General features: G+C 41.0%; 1 protein-coding gene across 2 annotated transcripts in view; it reads left to right on the top strand.

Annotated features, from left to right (window-relative positions):
* Positions 1 to 4,390: 4,390 nt before the first annotated feature.
* The window catches only part of LOC111243321 (cytochrome P450 4V2-like), a 183,979-nt gene continuing 165,593 nt past the window's right edge, over positions 4,391 to 22,776 (top strand). Inside the window, exons 1-2 of one of the 2 annotated variants that reach the window (XM_022788682.2) lie at positions 4,399 to 4,542; positions 4,709 to 5,175. In XM_022788682.2, coding sequence (XP_022644417.1) covers positions 5,121 to 5,175 — 55 coding nt within the window. In that variant the 5' untranslated portion in view covers positions 4,399 to 4,542; positions 4,709 to 5,120. Of the gene's footprint in view, positions 5,176 to 22,776 lie in introns of both variants that reach the window. The other variant, XM_086976606.1, reaches the window with a different exon arrangement.

The following is a 22,776-nucleotide window of genomic DNA, read 5'->3' as shown; positions in this document are numbered from 1 at the left end:
TTCATTAGCCCTTGCCCTTGTAATTCAAAGTAAAGGTCCTAAACATGTACAGCTGGAGATGCACTGAAATGCTATAATCAAACCTTTGTCTTCTTGAAAGGAAACTGATCGAACGATATGAAAAGGCTTTTGAAAGAGTAGGTGAAGGATGAATGATCAGATGATAGTTTGTCATTTCGTAAACTACTATGTGGCCTATCCATTTTATTACGCTTGCGCTAAAGCCTAACATGCGTTGCTGAGTTATATAAAAACTGTGCAGGGGCCACGTACCAGTCCCTCTCAATATTATCAGAGGTTACGAAAGGGTGAGTGTACAATGCAAAGTTTATTTTGGTCAAAACATTATCAAAGGTCTCACAATATATTTACATAGGGCGGGCTCTTCATGAAACAATTTTGCCATTTCCTATGAAAAGGAGTTGCAAGCAGTATCCATCCAGTGCTACTTCTAAATCGCTCATTGACACACCATGCAGATCATTCCTATAACTTTATGAATTTGCAAAGAGAGTGGTCCTGATGCAACTTACGCAACCTGCTTGTGGAGAGATACAATGCTGCGTATTTTAGAAAACACTGTTGGACACCCTGTATAACAATTAATTAATAAATTGAGGACCATATTTATGTAAAAATTGGCTTCTTATGTATATGGCGCGCGCGTCAGTCAATATCTGCTTCCTTAAAAATAAAACCTGCTTATTTTGAAAAGAATATATACTTCCTTATACTTTACTCTTGGAAACGTGAATCGCTTTGTATAGATCAAGTCTGCGTTCTGAGAGCCGTCCACACTCATGCGTTTTTGTTGCCCACAAAAAATCGTTTAGTCTTCAAAGTGAGTTTTTAGACACCAATTTTAATCTGTTTGAACTAACCTTCTGCGTCCCAGGCATTATGAACGTCTGCCATGTCGTCGACATATTAGACATTGCAGCAGAAGCCCCTGTTAGCTCTATCTGTTTTTGCCTCCGTTACGCTAGGCTAGAAACGAGCCTAGCAAACCTCCTCTAGGGATTTGTCACCTTCGGAACAGACGCGGCAGAACTTGTTCTGTTTTGGGCAGAGACACGTGGCGGAAATCAAAGAGCTATGGAAAATCGGTCATGCGTGACCGTTTCTCTTTTCTGGTAACTCTGGAAAAATATAGCTTATCCTTTCAGGCATCTGAAAAGTTAGGTAAGCTGGCTGGCCATAAGGGCACAACAAACAACGGATAGTGATATATGGGGTTGCGTCTGGACGGTGCAGCCATAATGGATGTGGCGACGTCCTTTTTGTGGAAGCTACTGTCGAACCTCGCGATATCTCGGGGGACTCTATACAGCAGCGCGAAGAAACGTGGAGGCAAAGCGGATCATTTACATGAGCTAACGAGTATGCGACTACCCATCGTTGCCATTGTTGTGTCCTGTTTCCGCGTAAGTGGTCTCGTTGAAATGAGCATTATTTACGCGTAAATATGGAAATAATGTTTTATTTCTTTGCGATCGAGTGCATGGCACGAACATGTCTTATATTATATATGCACACGCCTGCTATTTTCATTAGGCCTCTGTAGTCAGCTCTTTAGCCTAGTAAACCGTAATGCACGTTTGCAGTACGTTCAAGTGAAGGGAGTTTAAAAAAATGTTTACGTTCTTTTAAAACCCAAAAATGCATTCTATTATTGGATTAACCCAATGAGTATGCATAAAAGAACAAACCACATATTGGATTTGTATGTTAATGAAAAAAACGCATGATTGAGCCGAGATATGTTTAACAGTAAATGGTGCACGGCTGCAAATAGTTTTAAGTTAGTTTCCAACTGAGTTGTGTTAACCAAGAAATTGATATAATAAATATTTTTTTCAACTTCTACAAACACACAGAAGCAAAATCAATGGTACTAACAATAATAATAATCATACTCTTTACTTAATCTTCTGTATCAAGTATGTAATACCTCTAGTAAGTGGTAACCCAGCGGAAAAAGCAAAATGGGCATTTCTTTGTGTGCATTATTACAGCGGCCGTTCAGAGTAATAAGAGGCTGTTGACGGATGCTGTGCCCTTGGATACAACCGATATTTTTTCCCTTTCTAATAGGCCAGAGACCAGACGTCGCCCACCACCGGAATCTAGGCCCGAGCGGCGCCCGGGGCTAATCAAGCCTCGGAGGATCAAACGCGACGTAGCTGATCAGCCTATTGGTTTCATTTGGACATATTCGGTAAACGGAGACCTTCATAGTTAACTGGATGTTTGTACGCACTTTGCCTTTGTCAACGCTGGTTGGCAGATCGTATTAAAGACAGAAGTCAAAAAATAAGGAGGTTATTAGGAAAACATGCTCAAAAGAGAGCGAGTTCCAGGATTCAGGCCAGAGTAGGCTAGACTAAGAGTCGTATATATGTTGTCAAATTAATATTCAGAGAGAATTCGGGCAGAAGGAGATAGTCTAAAAGGCGTTTGCGTCCATCTACATTAAAATAGATTTCCTTTCGCTCTGAGAAGTATGAAACCGCTGTGGTGATTTTAACGCGTACGCACATTCCTACCAACGTGAGTTTCGCTGAGGCTGCATAGTGGCTCCTTTAAAGAAGCTCTGAAGGCCACGTGGGCAGGAAAGCAATCATCTCTTCTTCAATACCTGGAAGGTCCCACAGAGATACATCGAGATACTGAGCTTGTGCCTAAGCTGCTAGGCGCAGCAGCGATAGCGTGGACAGTGTTACAGAAAAAATAGCGACATGTCTCAATGCAAAGGGAATTACCCGATCACCCAAGGACGTACATAGAGATGGACTGTAGTACACACATTAATGCCTCTTGCTACGCAGCTAAATGGAAAGCACGTTAGAAGCTTTCTTTTCATACCTGTCTCCGTACCTCTTAAGCGGAAAACAGAAAAAAAATTCAAAGAATACTGGATGCTTTCACAGCTGGCGGTCAAGTATAATGGGTTGTAAACTGCTTAATCAAAAAAACTCTGCAAATCAGTGTTATGCTAACAAAATTAATAATATTCGTGTCATTGTCCACAAAAGATTTGTCTTTATTAGGCAATGAACGCGAAGTGTGTGAGCGGTGCAGTCATCAGAGAATTAAAGAGACCAGTCTGAAAATGGTTTAGAAAAAAACTACTAAAAGCCAAACAAAATGTTTTAATATAGATTTCATTGAACTTACGTGTATCTTTGATTTATTATTAGCCAGCATTACAAGGCATTGTTGTGACCATTGTCAAAAAATGTTACTAGGAAATTGCTTATTAATTTATTTGGTCTAATTAGGCGCTTTACGTAAGATTACTTGTCTTGTTTCAGTTACGTGTAAGGAACCATATGAATTATTAAGTGACTGCGTCAAAAAACGTGCATGCACGTACAAAGACTACAGCAAATTGATTCCAAAAAAGTATAGATAATGCTTGACATTGCCTACACTGAAATCACTCACTTCCATTGGATACTTCAACGTGGTGGTAGAACTATGTCGATGGCTATCACCGCTGTTGGATTTGATCAAATGACCGCAACAGACCTTTATGGATTGCCCCATGATGAACAAGGTTATCATTTAAATGGCAAATGAACCTTTAGCGACATTCGAATCAGCCTACTACGCATAGGCAGATATCAGGACCGAGTAGTTTACGTGGCCTTCCAGGCAATCATTATTGACCGCCTTTTAGGCACCGCGCGACCGCTGCTTTGTACCATCCCGTTGGTCAGTCTATGGTAGATAAGCTCGCAAAGTTTTCAGCACCCTCGTTCTAATGTTCTTGAAATATTTTTAAACAGGTTATACATCGTTACTACGTAATAAAGAAGCAGGAGCCAAATTCCAGTGAAGCGATATTTTCGTGGGCGATAATTTCGTGGGTTTATTATGGCTTGCATATGGCATGACGTTAATTAAAAAAAAGTTATAATGAGTGGGTGGCTTCTAGTCTATAACTGAAGTTAAGGCACTTACAAATTAACATCCGAATTGTCTTGAAACAGTGCATCAGGATAAACAACAGCCAAATATATTCTACTGTGGAGGGGCCCATTAAACCGCCGCTTTGTGCACCCAAATCTACCTATAGTTCAATCCTAGCTCTAAGAGAAGACATGGCGTTTCCATTGGAATCGCTCGCCGCGATTTATTTCTTCTGAGGCCTAACTTCCCGCAGGCAACAAAAGCGACCGTGATCGTGGCTCACGTTTCTCCGAATATTTTCTTCCTGTATACTTCCGTAAACTTTCTCTCCGACTACAAGAGCCATCCCGGGTGTGAAACTGCCCCCAACGAAGCTGAGGGAGACGTTGAGGGCACACCCTTTCCACCTGGCTCTCTCCCACCACGACAAACAGCCAGGGAAACGGTCGACTCACGTTGGCTCGCTCGACTCGGTCCAACTCCTGCAGCAGTAGTAAACGCTAGTAAGGCCGACCAAGATCGAACTGATACTGGAGTGAATTTAAAGCTGCTCATCTGCCTTGTCTCCAAGCTCTGTCAACGACTCCTGTGTGGTCCAGTGGATCTAATCAACTAGTCACTAACGCGGTAACGCTGTGTTATGTGTTGCCAATGTACAACACCATAGAATCCATCTTCTAGAGGACAATCACACTAATAATTCGAAAAGTAACAGCAATAATTGATAAACTTTTTATTTCACGTGGATATTGTGGTTAAAATGTTCTTGGTTATATGGCTTTTTGATCTGCAGATCTAAGCAAAAAAAAAGCTTTCCAGTGTGTAGTTCTGCTGGACGGGGGCAAGTGTGTCTTGCATTGCGATTTCCTCGAGGTGCTACCTACTGGGTTCGGTTTCGGAAGCTCCACCCGAGACGGCGCAACCGGAAGGCGCGCAGGAAGTGACTAATGGCCTTCAACAGGACGGAAAAGCTTGAACTGTGCCGCCGTTGTTTCTATAACAACGACTGCGATTGCTGACATTACAATGATAAGCCTTGCGAACTGCTGCACGGGTTTGACTAGCGTGTAAAGTAAGACACAGATTTCTCTAGCTGGTTGTGAGAATCGTGAGATCGCAGGGTTGCTTGATGTGTGAGCCTGCTTATGTTAAAAAGAGGATAATAATCAAGGATTAGCGAACAGATAGAAAATAACTGAAACGCCATGGACAAATGGGTTGTAGCGGGAGCACTGCTAATAGCTACAGGAGTTGAGCAAGGTAGGAAACTCACATTCCTCATTAAACCTTTATACATATATAAATAATAATGTGCTTCAAGAACATGCTTACAGGTCTACGCAAATATAGGATTCAGAAATCTAAACTATAATACTAGCTAAATTTTAAAGAAGATGACGACCTTTTATTTAATATTTAAATAAACGCACGGTACGTTTAGCATACAATGTTTAGCTGCAAAGAAACACGCTGACGAAAAAAATGTTCAGTAACTTCAGAACACCTAATTCTTTAGTAAGTCTACTGTAGGCCTATCAAGTGAATGCCGAACCTTGATATTTGCCTTTGATTTATGATAACTCGCGTTGACTGCCGCGACAAGGGTTATTATTAAACAAGGTTTTGGTATTTTCTTTAGCTTTTGCTGTGGTTCGCTGTTGAAAGATAGAGGTTACCATAAGAGTGCATTTATCGTTATTTTATCTAGTAGTTACAAGATCTTCTTCCTTTTGCAAAAATGCCAGTATCGTGTTTTAGGTAGGTGATGCTGATTCATGACTGGCAAAGTCGCGCTAACTTGTTACGGAAAGACTTTATTTTCTTTTGTCTGGAGTGTCGCGGGCACCTGTTCCTTCACCAAGTCGAATGGTGAAGACAATCCAGTGTCTCCAAACATAGCAACTATCAAGCCTAGTATTTATCCAAAGCTCATAAAGTTCAAACTAGAATCTCTTACTTGCGATACTTAGTCATAAATATTTGAATTAGGGTAGCCTTCAGCAGGGAAAAGTGCAACAATGTGAGCTATCGATTTTACAGCCACTCCCGCAACCTATAGCCAGAACATCGTATAAGCCTGATAACAGGTTTATCCTGATCGACATTATGAGGCAAAACCCACAGATTTTACTGTTACTATTGATGAAAAGTATGCGTACGTGTAATCATAAAATTAAGTTATTACCAAGACTTGTCAATATCTATTTGCATTATTCTAACGGCTTAGGCCCACTCGTGCTGATAGAGAGCCGTTCATAGTTTACCTGTAACTGCCGAGATCACCTTTGTTTAGCCTACCGTTGTCACTTATTGTTGGCTATTGGTGCGCTGTCCTAAAGCAGAATATTGGCTCTGTAAACATGAACAACGCTATTTTTATAACGTGAAGATGTTATGGCGATGAACTGATAGTAGGCCGATGTACGTACTTCGCTGCTTGAGCAATGGCCACCCTGTGCCGTGTTTGATATCAACAATCGATAGAAACCGCTGAACGACTGGACAGGTAAGGACCCCCAGCCTGCGTGAGATGTTTCAGAAAATGCGGTCCTCCCTTCGCCAAGGCACAATGGAAGTTGAGAAAACAGAAATTCCTCCAGCCGACCGATTCAAATTAACCGAAGAAGGCCTTGGGGGCAATATTCATGATCTTCATTTGCCTGTCCCTATATTTCGAGTTTTACGTCTGGTATTGCCGTTAGGTATTTCATCAGACGGCTGACCTTCAGCGTGAAAGGAAGCATATCCAAGTTCACGTCTAGGTCATAACGTGTCCGGCAGCGGCAGGCAAACGAATTTGCCTGTCTGGCTATCTGTTAGAAATGTGAGCGTTTTTCAACACATTGAATTCGGATTGAGCGTATAATAACTAACTTGGATATAGTCAGGTAATATATTGTGTTTAGTATTATTTTCGAAAATACACCAAATGGGTGTTTTTTTATTTTGTCAGTGTAAAAAGACTAGACGTTTATTTAGAGAAGAGCTGTACTAAAATATAGGGTGCCTTTTATTTTCGGCATTCATAACAGTGTCATGAACGTACTTTTCGAGAACCGTGTCAACCGATTAAATCTATTAAATATTTTATTTAGAAATTCAAAAATTAACAATAGTAGTATACCTTAGGATTAAATAGGTTATTTTCTCAAAACGATAATATGTCTTACGTTGATTCGGTTCGGTTCCCGTGTCTATTCCTGTTTTGTCGTAACTTTTAAAAGCTTTGTCCCTAAAAGTTTGAAGATAGGAGGCTTAATTGGTGCTTCACGCCGCAGTATCTTTTTCTACTATCAGTATTTGCTCGACAGCAGAGAAATTCAACAGAACCCAAATGATTCGGTTCGAATAACGTAGACTTCACGACATAACTTCAAGGTGCGTTACTACAATTTCATCATGATCAAAGCTGTAATTAGATTGCCAACTTAAGAAAGCCCGGTGACGTCCAGGATTTAAATGTCCGCAGAAGCAATATCATGCTGCCAGCATTTAACGTTGCCTTTCTTCGAAAAATCAAATGAATGCATTATGCCAGATCGAATAACACATAGACACTCTGTGTCGGATTTAGTTCCGATAGCCGCACATGGTTCTGCCGGGACTAATATCAACTAACACATCCTCTCCGTTAAACTTAACTACCAGACCCAAACTTCATTTAATAACAATAAAATGGTAGGGCAAGTGGTATGTGCCTACGGATGGACTGGTCCTAATCACCTCCAGGTTTCCGGCCTCACCGGACGCGCAGATTCTTACTATCCGCCAGCGTCCGAGGCACTCTATTCCCTTCAGGACGTCTTTGGCTGTGGTCCTTCCGAGCTTTCACTCCGCACACACATGAACTCTAGAAGTTCTGCTAGCCCTGTTCTAGGCAACTCGAGAAGGGATCTTGTTTTGAAGAGGGTACCCTTTCTGATACATTTAGTCAAGTACCACCAACTTTGGTTCCGTTCTTTGTTTTCGCAACCTAGAGAGTGAACAGATTAGTAACATATGGCACAGTCAGCCTTGCCTCTTGGATTGCAGTGAACACATATGTCGGATGAGGTTTATCCAATCCTGTGTGGGTAAAACTGTTAATCCATATAACCTGTTATGGTCTGTGTTGCGTAAGTCTACCTTTCCTCCGAGACACTCCAGCAGTTTTCCGATATCTGGAATCATGTCACGGACTCCGGTTCTAAGATGTCCGGCATCTATAGTCGCCCATTCAACCTTCATGATTGCCTTGTGCTTAGCTTCACTGGAGCCTTCAGGAATCGCTTCCTCTCGTCAACCTTCAAGTCCCACGGGACTGTTCCAGCCAAAACAAAGGCCCCTGACGTACTGTCCTATATACTTAGGAAATGAATGCGCAGTGCAGTCGCCCCTTGTGTCTTATGGAAAAGCTTTTTACTTGTTGTGACACTTGTAAACGATCTGAGTCAAACTGAGAAATCAAAGAGCGCTATCGACTCGGTGACCTCGCTCATATATATTAGGCAAAATCCTTACTATAGTGTTCCTTATTCTATTAGCTTTCCTAGGAGTAGCCTAGTAAATCTAGTGCAGGTATATAGTTGGATATCTAACATCCTTTACCATCCTAATCTGTCTGTCTATTAAAAGGAGGTTTGTTCTCATTACCAATTTTTTCTGCAATATTGGTATATAGCTTCATCTCCGCGGCCATTTTTTGCCTGTCGTGCGACGGCCAGATCGTCTACATATGCCAGCAGCTCTACGCCGCTCTGAACGTATTTTCATTAATATTTTCCCAGCGGCGGAGTCCTGAGGGCCGAATCATGCATCAGGTCGGCCTTGGCTAGGATGTATCGCCGTCAGAACTGAAAGGTTTTTACAAAATCTGAACTGCCTTTAGGATAACGGTTTATGCTCTTCAACAAATGGTCGCGGTTTGTGTCTGATAATTGCTTTCAAACTTCTAGACAGCAAACTTTGCGGGCAGATCGGCTCAAACCCCCGTTTTTCTCCGGGTGAGTACCACTTCTGCGTTTTTTCATACAGCAGTGGGCAGACCTCTGCGCATGGTCCTTGCAGCTAATGTGGGCACTACCTCCGAAAACTTCTTTTATTTTGACCGCTATAGGCAAGATATCGTCTGACCAAATGCTTTCACTTGTTTGATCCGCTATGTTGCCCTGAAGATTTCGGCCGTCGTGATCGCAAATGGTCTCGTTTTCCTGGTCCGTTGCTGTATGTCTAAGCGCAAATGCTGTTCGTGGGAACACTTAGTCTCGGGAAAACGGTTTTTTTAGTATATGGACTCTGCCTTTTTCCGACATACCTAGCTTAGCGGCTCCCCTTATTTTCCCACGGATCATCTTGCAAAGTTTTTGCTTCCATGAATCCTCCTCGAGCTCTGCAAGAAAGTTTTTCAGACAGCGTTTTTGCTCTCACCTATGGCGTGCTTGAATGGGAATGGGGTGAACAGGCTCGCTATCATTTCATAGTCGCCTCTAGCTCTTTTGGTTGCTCCCTTAGCTTGGTGGCAGCTCCTCTGTGCTTCCGCGACCTAGGAGTTTTATCAGGGCTTGTGTTGCGCATATTTTTTTTCCTAGAGTGGTTGACCGGCCCGCTTGCTGGTTTATATGGCCTGTATGGCCTGTACAGAGCTTGCTATAGATTCTCAGTGCTCTTAACAATACTTTTTTTCTGATTACTCTGCTTAAAGCGTTTTTCAGTACTTCTGTGCTCTGGAATCCGTATTGGACTTTCGGTGGGGACGGTTGACAAAGTGTGTTCGTAACGATTACATATTCTTCGGTGATGACTTAGGTTTTCCCCTCAGCCGAGCACTTGCCATTCTGCGATCATTGCTACTATATCGCTGCTGCAACTGCGAAGATCTACGTGCCATTCCTACCCTGCCTGATAAAATGTTTGCTCCCATCCTTTGTTCATTACGTACAGATTAGTCGAAGCCACTTAGTCCAGCGGTGCGACAAAGTCTCCAGCAAGGAGAACCCTGTTTAGCTACGGATTGAAGCCATCTGATTAATTAGATAAGAGTTGTTCTCTTCCGGCGTGATATAGCAGAAATATACTTTTCCCACCCTTTCCAGCTCTGTTCAAGCAATACTTTGCTCTCGTCTTGTTTTTTTGTTAGTGGAAAGCCGTCTATTTTTATGTAGGCGCCCCTGTGCGTGTCTGCAACCTAGCCCAATATACTAGTTTTAAGTACTATGTTTGGTTCGCGTATAAGGATGAGCGTGTTCCCCTTTCATTTAATACCTCATCCATCATTGCATAGGCAGTTCGACTACGAATGCAGCGCGTCTGTACTATTTTAATCGGAACTATTGGCGCCGGTTGACACTTTGGTGATTCGATCCCCATAAGGTAACTGACACCTAATCTGGTCCGAAAGTCTAGTAGATGACAAAGTTATGCTCGAAACTGTTGGAAGAACAACGAATATCCCTAACTGGAGGATTAGGTCGAGTATGTAGACGACAGCATGGAGAAAATGGAGAAATCGGGACATATAGTAGACAACGTAGTTAACATAGCATTTTACCATCATAGTTCTCCCTTCGAAGCTCGATATTTCGGTGCTCTATCTTTGCAGGCTATAGGCCGGAGGACAAACATCGATTTTTGATGTGTACTTTACGAAATTTCAGAAGAGAAGACCAATTAAATCGTAGAATCGATAATGGTACTCATAAACCGCCGAATATCATTCTATCGCTTTCTGCATAAAATAGACAGATAACCAGTGCAAGCTTTAAGCAAACAATAGAAAGTATTGTTCTTGATATCCCGCCCTGTTACTATATTGTCCGCAACCATTCCATTGGCTTACGTCTTCGATTTATAATGTACTAATATTTTATAAGAAGATAATCTTATTGCTTGTGTACGATCGGAGTTGATGCTCGAAGAAATTTCTTCATACAGTTATCATAGAAAAGCATGTAGGTTAGAAAAGCTTATTAGAGAAACTGCAACTAGTCATAATTATGGTAGAATATAATAAAAGAATACTGCCAGCTTAAAAGGAAGTTATACTGAAACATCGGTGTAGAGAAAAGCTCAAAACATAATAATTCATATTTTGCATTACTCAGTTTAGTAGTGTCCTACACCTTTCGGTGACGTTTAATGTCGAAGTTATCTTGTTTGTCACTTAGATACAGCAGCCTACTTAAAACATGAGCGATGCATTATTGTACAGTAGGTCCTGTAAAGTCTACCCCATTGTAGCTTGTATTTACCGGCGCAGTGAACCCATGTATTTGTTGAATTAGCCCTTTTAGGTCGAGCATGAGTGTCGCATGTTTATATATATATATATTGAAGTATCAGCGTCAATGTGAGTTCACGTTCTGCTTCGGCCAGAAAAATGATCAATGCCTTCCTAAAAGTTTTCCCCTTCTTCTGCTGCCCAGCCTTTTACTTACCTCATTGGATAACATAGGCAGCGCGCTTGGTCGCAGCTTGTTCTGGTAATGATGGCAACGCTCGGAAGTGAACCGTCTATCATTTCTATGCTTGAGCAGCTCAGTAAACAAAGCGCATATAGAAAGGGAAAAGAAGGAATTTCGATCGCTGCCAATGGAAACGTGAGCTAGAGTTTTCAGCACTGATAACACGTAGGCGCTCTAATTTTTAAATTACGTTATAAACATAAAATATGCATCTATCTCATAACTATGTCCGCGGGTATTAATTGTAAAGCCTTCTCTCGTAGCACTCGAAAATAGGCCGGCTCGAGTAACGAGCATCCCTAAAGGGGCGGATTGTGCCTTCATCGAACGCGTTCCATAACAGCTCCCTTTATAAATGTACGCCAATTACCTCTGCTGCGATCGTCACCAGTTGTAGCCAACGTAATGCATTATAATAATCTTTTTATTGCAAGAACAAAATTATCTGGCCTCGATTTGATTGAAAGAAGTTGGTGACAGCAAGCAAATCGCCTTGTTATTCTGACAATTCTCAAGTGACTTATCGCAGTAGTATCTGTTTTTTTCCCCTTTTTTTTTTGCTTTGACAGAAACATTGCTTCGATCCAAAAGTCAGCTGGCCTGCCCTTATGCAACTTTCAACACTGCTTTGGCGTTACTATGACGCGAGCGTCTTAGGCGCAGTTAAAGGTAGTGGCGGAAAGATTTCGTAGCCGTCTAAAGCTCGAAAAACCTCGTTTGACTAACGAGCACACGCGTGCACCAAAACGTAATTCCGTTAGCTTATTCCGGCGCTATAAGTAGATAACGTCGGGAAGCCATGTAAATCGTTATATAGTCCCCCAATTTATTACGACCCCAGTCTACTTTGCCCACGGTGTGTTTTCTCCTTGTGCCCTATGATGAGCACGCTTTAGCTAGGAAATGATGTGTGGCTGAAGGCGACATCTCCAAACGGCGGATCGGCGTAGATCGCTCAAATATGCTGCAAAAATTAATATCCAATATTCATAGAAGGACGTCGAGATTTACAGTAGCGGCGATAGCGGGAAACGGACGTCGCGGTCATTGATGTATCGATGTGGGAGGGAAAGTGATATTTCCCTAGCCTGCATGTTGAGCTTCTTCTCTCTCGGCGATAGCCTATTAAACGATCGGCTTTGACCCACTGCAAATTAGATTCACGCTGCACTTAGGTAGACCAACATAATCCGAATGAACGATAGCCATATTCAATTGTAAACAGAAGTGGGCTTTTTACCAAAACGTTTTACTAAAAATAATAATATATAACAGGTAAATCCAATTGGCTTTTATTAAATAAACCATTGTTGTTTAACATACGATATGACTGTTTTGAGAGAAGGTTTGTATCAAACGCGTTTATTTTAAGAATTATATCTATAGATGTACCTCGAAAAATAACTTGTCGTTCGCTAGTACTCATAACGCGATGGTCACACGAAGTCAAGAATAGGTCATAAAACGTTCAAAGCAAAAAAAACTACCTTTCTGCTGTCCGTTCAAAGTATGGCTCGATATCCTATAACTTGTCAGCCAGCCATTCAACAGAAAGGTCAAATATAACTTTTTACTAGGCAACGATAGGTTTCGATCGGTTCTCTGTTTAGTAAGCGCTTTTCAGATCAATCAGTCTTGCTATGGAGTAGCTTTCCTTACACTGTTCATCTATTTTATGTTCACACAACAGTTGGGAAGCTAAGTTTAACTTCAAAAGAAGAGACGCTTTTGAGCTCACTTCAGCTACTTTTCACTCATCTGATACACTAACCTAAATGATACCAACCGCATCTTAGCCCTCCACTCTGAACTGTTTCTGATCTTCAACAACCTCTACATCTTAAAGAGCCGCCAAAGCAACCGTTCCCTGTCTAGAAATAAAAATACAATGGTAACCTTTGAATAATATAGCTAGTCAAAGAAAACTAATAGATCGAGTTATTATTTGACTTATTATTATTTTACTTATTATATTATTATTTATGACACCAGTACCAGTTTATACCATTTGCAAAGATATACTATTTTTTCACTATATTTGATAATCTACATTTTTTTTTGTAGAAAAATGCGGAACCTGATTATTTGCTGAATTGACATTGTTGATACATCTAAGTTGTAAGTAAGTAAGAGAGTACCTCGATACAAACCAAATGCTTTATTCGAAGATGCGTTCTGTAGAAGTGAAGGGGCCGCAAAATATTTCTCTTCTAAGTGAAGAAAGCAAAAAATACACTTATCCAGATAGCTGCTAATATGTGCAAAATGGCAACCCTATCTATACCTATTCTGTAACTCGTTCTTCAGGCTAATGGAAGAGGAAATAATACACACAAATTTCTTCACAGCTTAATTACCATTGCCTTGCTGGATTGCTACTATTTTTCCGAGGCGTTCCTATGTAATGGACTACTGATACTTACTGAGACCAAATTGTAAATAAGATCGATCTCTTTTCTCAAAGAAGAAAAACAGAGTGTTACAGTCAACAGTAAGACTGGCTGAGAGCGAGAGCATAGTGATATTATAGCGTATGATGGGATCATACGATGTTAGGGCTGCTACTATTGGCCAGGATGTACATAACATATGAGTCCACTAAAAACTCGCACTGTTAATGTACTTCCTGTGTTATAATTGGATATTCAAGCACCAAGTCCATCCCAATTCAGATTTTGTTTATTATCTAACATTATAACCTATGCCTGGTGAATACTAACTATTTATATTGTTGTTAAGTTTTGTATCCCTTCTCATTTGTTATCCACTGACCTCCTAAAACTAATCGGTTTAGGAAATTCCATGGAAAAAGGCAACCTTTATACAGTCCCGAGTGGTAACTTATTCGAACGTAAAAGGCCATAGAGACAGTGTCTCTTTTATTTCAGCAGAAGCCTAATGCGCTGTCAGACCCAGTACTACTGATTAGCTGTATCGCACCATATTATTTGTAACCCTGAAAGAGTAAAAACGAGATGTGGAGAAAATTTTGATCTGGTGAAATTGATATAGAACGTTTTTTAATGGACGCTATAATATATAAATCCGATTCTATTTTGTTTCGTTTAAAGTCAAATCAGGACAGCGGCTAGGACTATCTATTTTAAAGCGCACTATAAGGCCAAGAAAAATCTCAAAAGCTAACACACGCAATGCTTGAATGTTTCATATGCTGTGGCTATACGTATAGATGAGGCTCAGTGGTTTTCCAAATTGAAAACGGTACCCTAACTGTTTCGAAACACACAAACAGGATTTACACGTGACCGTTATAATGTTGCATAACGAATCATTTTCATCGGAGATAGCTGAAATGTCCTCGTTGAAACGTTTATCGATAACGTGACGCCAATTGTATTTCTATTCCGTTTCGAACGTTTGTGAGCATTCGTTTTTCTTCAGACGGTTTTATCCAGTAGTTTAAAAGATTGCTGTGATATGAGACACACACACGCACGCACGGACATATGTATAGCAAAGGTGTTCGTACAACCATTTAGATAAATGGAAATGAAAAAAAAGGCAATGCTTCCTGTAAGGTCCGTTTACGCACATGGGATAAGGCAGTAGAGTTTATTATTTACGAGTAGGTAGAAAATAGAAAGGATCATATCATGTTGAATATAGCAGTAAAATTGTAATTGTAATTTAAAGATTTTACTGAACGGTTGTGGCGTGAAAGCGTTTTGTGACGCCTGCGACGGCCTTGAGGGACTCCTCGTGTCCTACTCCATCAGTAGCATTCTGTTTTTACGGCAAATTCAAAATATCCATCAATTCGGAGTGTTTAGCAGCGCTGTCCGTGTGAAGTAGTGACTACCAGAAGTAGAATATTTTACTTGGCCCCCCTATTTTAGTGGCAACTCGGCGCTCCCGATTGTCTGAAGGCACGCCTTAGAGATCAAATTTTCTGCAGCCTCCTCTCGGCCTCTGCCTTCATCTGCGAAATGTGTTTCAGAGAAACTGTATTCCAAAAAACAAAAAAGAAAACGTCCGAACAGTGCACGTTGGCGTCGCGTCTGTCATGATTTGTCGTTAAAGCCAAAGCTGACGTAGTTTGTGACTCGCGGCTGCCGAATTCAGATTTATTCGGATCGCTGCGAAGTGAGGGTAGAATTGCAAGTCTTTTTTGCCGTTCGCTCCCAAAAAGAAGATGATGTCGTTTGAGTCCTTCTTCCTATTTGGTTGGGTTGGGTCGGGTCGGGTCGCAACAGAAGGAACGATGACCAAAAATTATGTTCGTATTCCATGTTTGAAGTAGCCGCGTACTAGCGGTTACCTCATATCGTTTGAGCAGAGATAGGGACCTAAAGGGGTACTAACCCATGGTTAAATTGCCGACCTCAACAGTAACAACAAAAATTGCCTTTGGTCAGCTGTTTATAGTTTTTGTAAGCAGAAGTGAATAACAAACGAACAAAAATAAATCAATTCGGATGCTGAGTATTTCGCTAGAATCAATTTGATATGGTCAAATGTGCGTAAATTGCAATCTCGCTAGCCTATGTTGGTTACAGATAGACCGATATGCACGAGTATCTATGAATTTCTCAGATGACGTTTGTACTATTCCTGACGTTGACCTAGCATAATATTCTATTGCTGCTCTGTTCAAAAGGACATAACGGTATTGATTCGTAGCGGGAACAACGTCAATGAGAAACGGGTCCATATACATTATTGTTAGCATATTTTGCATGCGTCGACCTGCTCTACTTCGGAAATCGTAGGAGAGATCTAGGATAATGGGTGCGTACAAAGGCTGCTGTCGTAGAAGACTCCAAACGTGTCTGCGTTAACCATTGTTATGTCGTTGAACCAGTTTTAAATGTACTGCACACGTATGTAGAGGACAGATAAAATAGGATGCTATTAGTACGATTGTTAAAAATCTTTTTTTTAGTTGCCTCAGTCATTTCAGGAGATGTTCTAACAATGATAAAACGTTAAATACGCATTAGAAAGATGCAACGTAAATTATATTGATGAAAAACTTTTCCGCAGCCATTGTGACTAGCTGTCTCTGTATCATGCTCATGTCCGCCTTTATGTCAACACACTTGAACACGAGGAGTAAACAGCTCTTGACAACTCTATGATATGGCACAAAATTGTATAGAGTTTCTTGGCTTTGATCAAATTCGACAAGAGTGTATCATTAATGACTAGCTTTTAGCAAAAGAGAAAAAAAATACTGTTGAAGATGAGTGTAAACGTGCCTGTTTCGTGAGCGGCACCAGCTCGAGATGGTATTTACGTTGACTATGTAGCAATTCAATTTAGACAGTACAGAGAACCACTTGTTAAAAAGGCATCTGTGTACATTTGTATACTTTATCGTCTGCTTGAGAGATGTATAGCATAATTGCGACAACGTTTCTTGTATGCTGGATCGAAAATTCAGATTGGTCATCTGAGTCGGTACTTTGAACGGCACAGATAAAAAAAAAAATAGAGAATTTGGTTAATAGGAAAAAAACTCTGCTGTAGTTTATGCATATTGACATCGGTGAGAAGCTATTAAGAGTAGTTTTCCCATAATTTTGCCTACGTTAAGGTGAACATGGTACCGACTAGTTAGATGTGTGTTAATAGCTAGACTAGTTGAGAGATTCGATCGTGGATCTGATGCGATTGCGTCATAAATGCAGCAACGTTTTTTCCACGTTAGTACTTGATGTCGACGAAAAATAAACAGATAGATTCCAGAACGCCGCTTTCGAAAGTTAGGGACCTCATAGGAGTCCTGTTTCGCCTTGTCCTGTATATCAAAGCGACAGGAGTTTCTCCGAAATTCACCTTTTATTGACGAAGTGGTAACCTCCTCGCTGTAAGGGGGATTTAAGTTGGCCGACGAGTGAGCTAACACATACAATACCGTTTTTATATAGCGTTCAACTCGCACACGTTCAGGAAATAGGTAAAAGTATTTAGATTTGATTTTCAAGTATATCTGCTATTTCATACATTAGGCGATACATGAAAGTTAATTGTTGTTATTAAATTCGCATGAATTTATATCCTATTAGACACCCTATTAGTCGTCTACCTGAATTGACGAACAACGCATTTGCTTGATGTAAATTCCGCTCGTTCCTGTCTCTAGGTTTTTTTTCGACCATCACTGACAAACTAACGTTGTCGTAGTTCTACTAAAAGCTTTCAAAGACACAAGTTTTATTTTGTGTGAGATTAAATCGTGGAAAAAATGCTTGACTAACTATTGCATCGTAAGGAGTTTTGGTGCCTACCAACATTTTCTTGCATGTTGACGACTAACATAAATGAAACGTTAAGCATGCGTTGGGTACTAGTTCCGACCTAGCGTATCGCCTTTTTTTTTTTGAAGAGGACTGAGACGCGTGCGATGATGAACATGCATGTACAACTTCGTTAAAAGCAAAAGATAATGTTTGTAAAGTACTATCAATTAATCGACAAAAACAAAGGTGGCCTTGTATAAGTTAGGAACGTACCTACGGCCTTCAGGAAGACCTCTTGTGGCATCGCTTTGATCGAACCGAAGCGTTATAGCAAATTCTAATCTACATTAATACTAGACTAAAAGATTACGTAGCGGTCACTGTTGTCAAAGCCCTAGCCCCAAAGATGGGCTAGACTGCTTGCTAGGTGCTGAAACAACGCTATCAGCATAATGAGCATAATCTACCCAGTTATCAAATTTGGGTACCAAGTTGAGAATTAATGCGATTACGTCCATTATATGAAAAACGTAGTGAAGACCTAGCTACTACGACGTATCTCAGTTATAGATTGGTGAAGTAAATGAATGCCATCGTCAACATGATGGTCTCAGGTTGTAACTTCACGCCTGTTTGAGAATATTGATATCCCCGGGCTTGCCAAATAAAAATTAAGGCGTTATTATCTGACCATGTCCTCTGTACCGACAGATTTCAGGATACTAGCGGGTCTGAAAAAAGTTAAGTGTTTGGGCGCATATAGGTTCCAATGCATCAGGATACCCATGGTGAACAGAACAGACTTGCTCATGCTTTCTCTCGATATACGTGATTTGTTATATAACAAACAAGCCACTTTTATCAGTTAGCATTTAGTGAAGCGTACTGTTCGTATACGGGGATAGCCATTCTTAACAGCCCTACAACGGCGGGTCACGGGATTCTCATTGTAAAGCGTAGCGTTTTAACATAATCATTGAGACAACCTTTTGGAATTTGAAGTGACAAGAAGGTTCTGAATTGAGCTCTATCTATGGAGTACACCAGTTCAGTGGCCAAAAAGGCCACAGTACCAGTTGATTATCTCATCAATGCGGCCTGGTTTATTGTTTCCTTAAAAAATTTCTCTCTGAAAACTCTCCGGCCGTCCGAACTCCGTGTATCTTGCTGACCTATGACACAATGGATACTCAGTCAGTATCCATTGTGTCATAAGCTGAGTCACACTGAGCTCAGGCCATTGACTGAGTCACGATGGTATCAACATGTACGCGTAGCAAGATCGCATCCAATCGTCTTTACGAAATTGTGTACTTGCCTTGCTCCTTTGCTGTACGTATATAAAACGGGTAGCATTCTATACAGGTTGTGTATCTAGAACGAGGTTAAGCGGTCTTACAGGTTGATACGGCGCTAGTTTGTATGCGTAGGGATTTATTTTACAGCGCATACAATAAAGTTTATGATTTTGTTCCATGTTTCTGGTCCGTATAGAGGTTGACAAGGCTCTAGCTCTGCATTGACAAATAATAGAACAGTCAAGGACAGCTACTTAGATTAAACAAAATCCACTATGGGATTATAGTGGCTTAGTCTAGTCCACACCGAGACTACAGATTGTTTTTGTTGTTTACCTTTGTAATTCAAATGTCAAATACAGATCTACCCTGTCATCTTGTTCAGTAATAAATCATAAGCACCATCAGAGGATTCCGCATTCATCAAACGCAGTATTGCTTGTATAATTACCAGATTTAAGCTTTTCTAAATATCGAATCGTACCTTGATTAAATTTGACTATAACCTGTGTAGAACCCCGCAGTTAATTTTAGCATCAGCTGAATATATCTACAAGAATTACTCAGCCCTTGCAGACTCCCGCTAAATGATTATCATCTACTGCCAAAAAAAACGACAAGCTGCTTTTAGCTGCAAACATGGAGCTTTTACCATCTAAGAACAGCTGATTTGAACTATGAGGTATAACGATACCTATAGTGAAAGCCATTATCCATTCCTTACATTAAGATGGTACCTCCGATCGCAATGCTTGTTATGAGTAAAGATCTTGTATGTGATGAGACGAATCTAGATCCAAAATAGTTGACTTCAAAGCCAAGAGAGCTGATTTTCCTTGCCGTGCAACGGAATAAAATTAATTCTAATGTTGAAGTTCATTGAAAACAGGACTGGACCTACAATAACTTCCTGACCGGTGCTTGTTATCCGTAGTTAGCGGAAGTTAATTCCATTCTACTATCCAACCGTTGATAGTTCGAAGTACGTCCAAAGGACGATTTGAACGGATATTTGTCGCTTCGTAGTTAGCATAGAAAGACATAGGTAAGAGGTTCTTGTCTTGAATGCCTTTCAGTTATTTACTGGGCCGTTTTTTAAGTCAGTATGTGTGTGATAATTAGGTCAACGTATGCGATTATTTTATTGAGCTTACTACGTGTTGACTGCTATTATCAATATATCTGTAAGTAACGTAAATTTTAAGCCGATACCAAAATTGCTTTTTGTGAAGGTGCACACTTAATTATCCACCGTCGACCTGCGACAACGCATCAGAAAATGCCCGTATATTACGAGATGCGTAGGAATGCATGAATTACTATTTTATTATCACTAGATATAATAGTATTTGTTTGGCCTTATGTAGCATGAGCCGAAGATGTCCGGCGTGTAGGTTCGAATGCTAAGGCTCATCGTACGCTCGATCAGCTCTACGTGCGTTCGTCATGATGTCCCTACTTGGCTTAAACACTTAATCTCAACTGTCTATTAAATACTTTACTAAGACATACATCGATCTCACTATTTCATAAAACAACAATAACTAGAACAAATTTTGGCCTTATCTCTAAATGCCGATCGAGAACTTCGTAAGGAAAGCGTTGTTAGTGCTATATACAATGAATAGGATTGAAGGCCCTTAACGGAGAGTAGATCATATGACGGCATTTTGACTGCTCACCAGTTAGTTGTAGCTGGTAGGAATAAACTTTGCTGGCTGACGAAAATCACATTGGGCATTCGGAATATCAAGCCCGCTTTAGTAAGTCGGGTGAGAATATATTAATGGCGTGATGTAAAAGAACTTATAGATATACATGGCTTTATGCCGATAGTTCCCTCTGGGATTCGCTTTTTGTTATTATCGACCTAATTGAAAACTGAAGGCCCAGTTTCCTTCATCTTCGGGAAACAACTATTTTTCATTTTCCTTAGACCTGCATGCATTTAGCCTTGTTACTTGTTCGTTCGTTCACCCTTTCTGTCGCCCCTCCTGCAAGATTATATGTGAAAAAAGTTAAATACACTTCCAGACGGAGAAGTAGCCGCAACAAATAGAAGACGTTCCCCCATCGTAGTTTGTATAATTATCAGCCAGCTTTCAGTTCTTGCGTTCACGTCCGCGTTTCACTTTCCACATCAGCCAAACGCTGAATCGAACCGTGGCTGCGTCCCTGAATGTATGCAGGGCCCCGTCCGATTCGATATACGTGCACGTGTGTATGTGTATTTCAGCCGATGAGCATGAATGCTTCATATATATATGTAGCACAATGAAAGAAGACGTTTGCTTGGTCGGAACTTCTAGCTCCAAAATGGCAACGTCTGTGCCAGCAGCAAACCCACTCAATATGTGGCTTTTTCAGCGGTCGACAGTAATAATGTCAGTGTCACTAAGAGAACTCTCGCAGAAGGTCGTTTGATATTCTGGCCTTTCCTAGGCCGCTAGGTACCGCCGAAAGCTCTTTGATTCTTTCTCTATGGCTTTGTCGAATTCTCGTTCTCATACGCGATGAAAACACGTCATTGAGTTAAAGAGGATAGGCTGTATTCAGTATGGCCAGATGCTGGTTACCCGTCAGCCAAGTCAGGAATGGCCTTGCATGTACCGCCCGCTTTTCCGCTTGCTGCCCATCTTACGTCGACCACAAAATTTTGCAGTAACAACTGCCCCTTAACAGACTAACGGGGCGGTGAAAAACAATACAATGGCATAATTGACGCCAGAAGGTTTGTTTGTTCTATGGACCTTGGCAAGATCTCATTTCTAACTGTACCCTTCCTTACATTTCGGTGGGTTGAGGACGGCTGGTCGATGTGGGTGCTACAGGCCATTAGATAGTGCTATGGCCCAATGTTGTATTTGCACACAAACTAAAGAAACCGTTTTTACTCGCACTGCATTTGTATCGCTTGCGGTAGGTCAGTGCCTATAGCTCCTTAAGCCTACACAAGCCACTCGCACGTGGGCTTCATTGTGTTTAAAACCAACCGTCAGCGACACAACAACATTACGGATACGAAACAAAGTCCCCCCCCCCCCCCAAAAGAAAACCCAATACGATAGCCAAACAAGACAAAAGTGTTGCCACGAGCACCGCTAATAGTGATGACCAACTGGTAAGGCGAAATTGTTCGTAAACAAAAAAAAAAAAACAGATCTACGGTATCAACGACGTGTGCAATGTACTACTTTTAGTCATACATATTCATCAAGTCACAGGTAATAGTGTAGACGTATAATTTTACCTCAGTATTTTCATTTGCCGCGACGTTTTTGCCCAGGCTCGAACGTCGTGAGCAGGGGGCGAGAATTCAGTATAAGACCTACGGACCTTATGCCTCAGGCCACCCGCACGATGGCTTAACTCCGTTGGGCTACTAGCGTGGGCCACCATCTATTATAGTTCCAGGAACTAGAATACGCGGCTTTCATTGACGCCCAAGTTCACATACAGGCTCAGACGACAAGGTTAGCAGGCGCAGCGGTCGTTCACCAAAACAACACAGTAGGTTAGCTAATATAGCCGTTGCAATTTATGGCAATAGATGTCAGCCAGTCTGATTTTCTCCTAACGTACATGTTGTTGAAACCACAACGGACAGCTTGTTGCAACAATCATTTCTTTTTCATATGCCGCTCTCAAATGATTAGTCATTAACCATTCTCGAGCACGCTTTCATCACGAATACCAAAATGGTGTTTAAGGATGAGCAAGTGACTGTGTCTAAATTTGTGTGTAAACCGTAACATATTATGTCTGGGCCAGAGTTCAACAAGGACGTAGAACAATAGAGCGACGAATTGCAGGCATAAGAGCAGTGGTTATATCGAATACTCCGTAGATGCCGTTAAGCACGTACAGGATTTCTACAGCCATTTACAATATTACCACAATGATGTTGGTTGTCTGCCCACC

This window comes from Varroa destructor, unplaced genomic scaffold (assembly GCF_002443255.2).
Source record: "Varroa destructor unplaced genomic scaffold, Vdes_3.0 BEIS01000001.1, whole genome shotgun sequence".
Lineage (NCBI taxonomy): Eukaryota > Metazoa > Arthropoda > Arachnida > Mesostigmata > Varroidae > Varroa > Varroa destructor.
The sequence above is the reverse complement of the archived record's forward strand: the minus strand, read 5'-3'. Positions and strand labels throughout refer to the sequence as shown.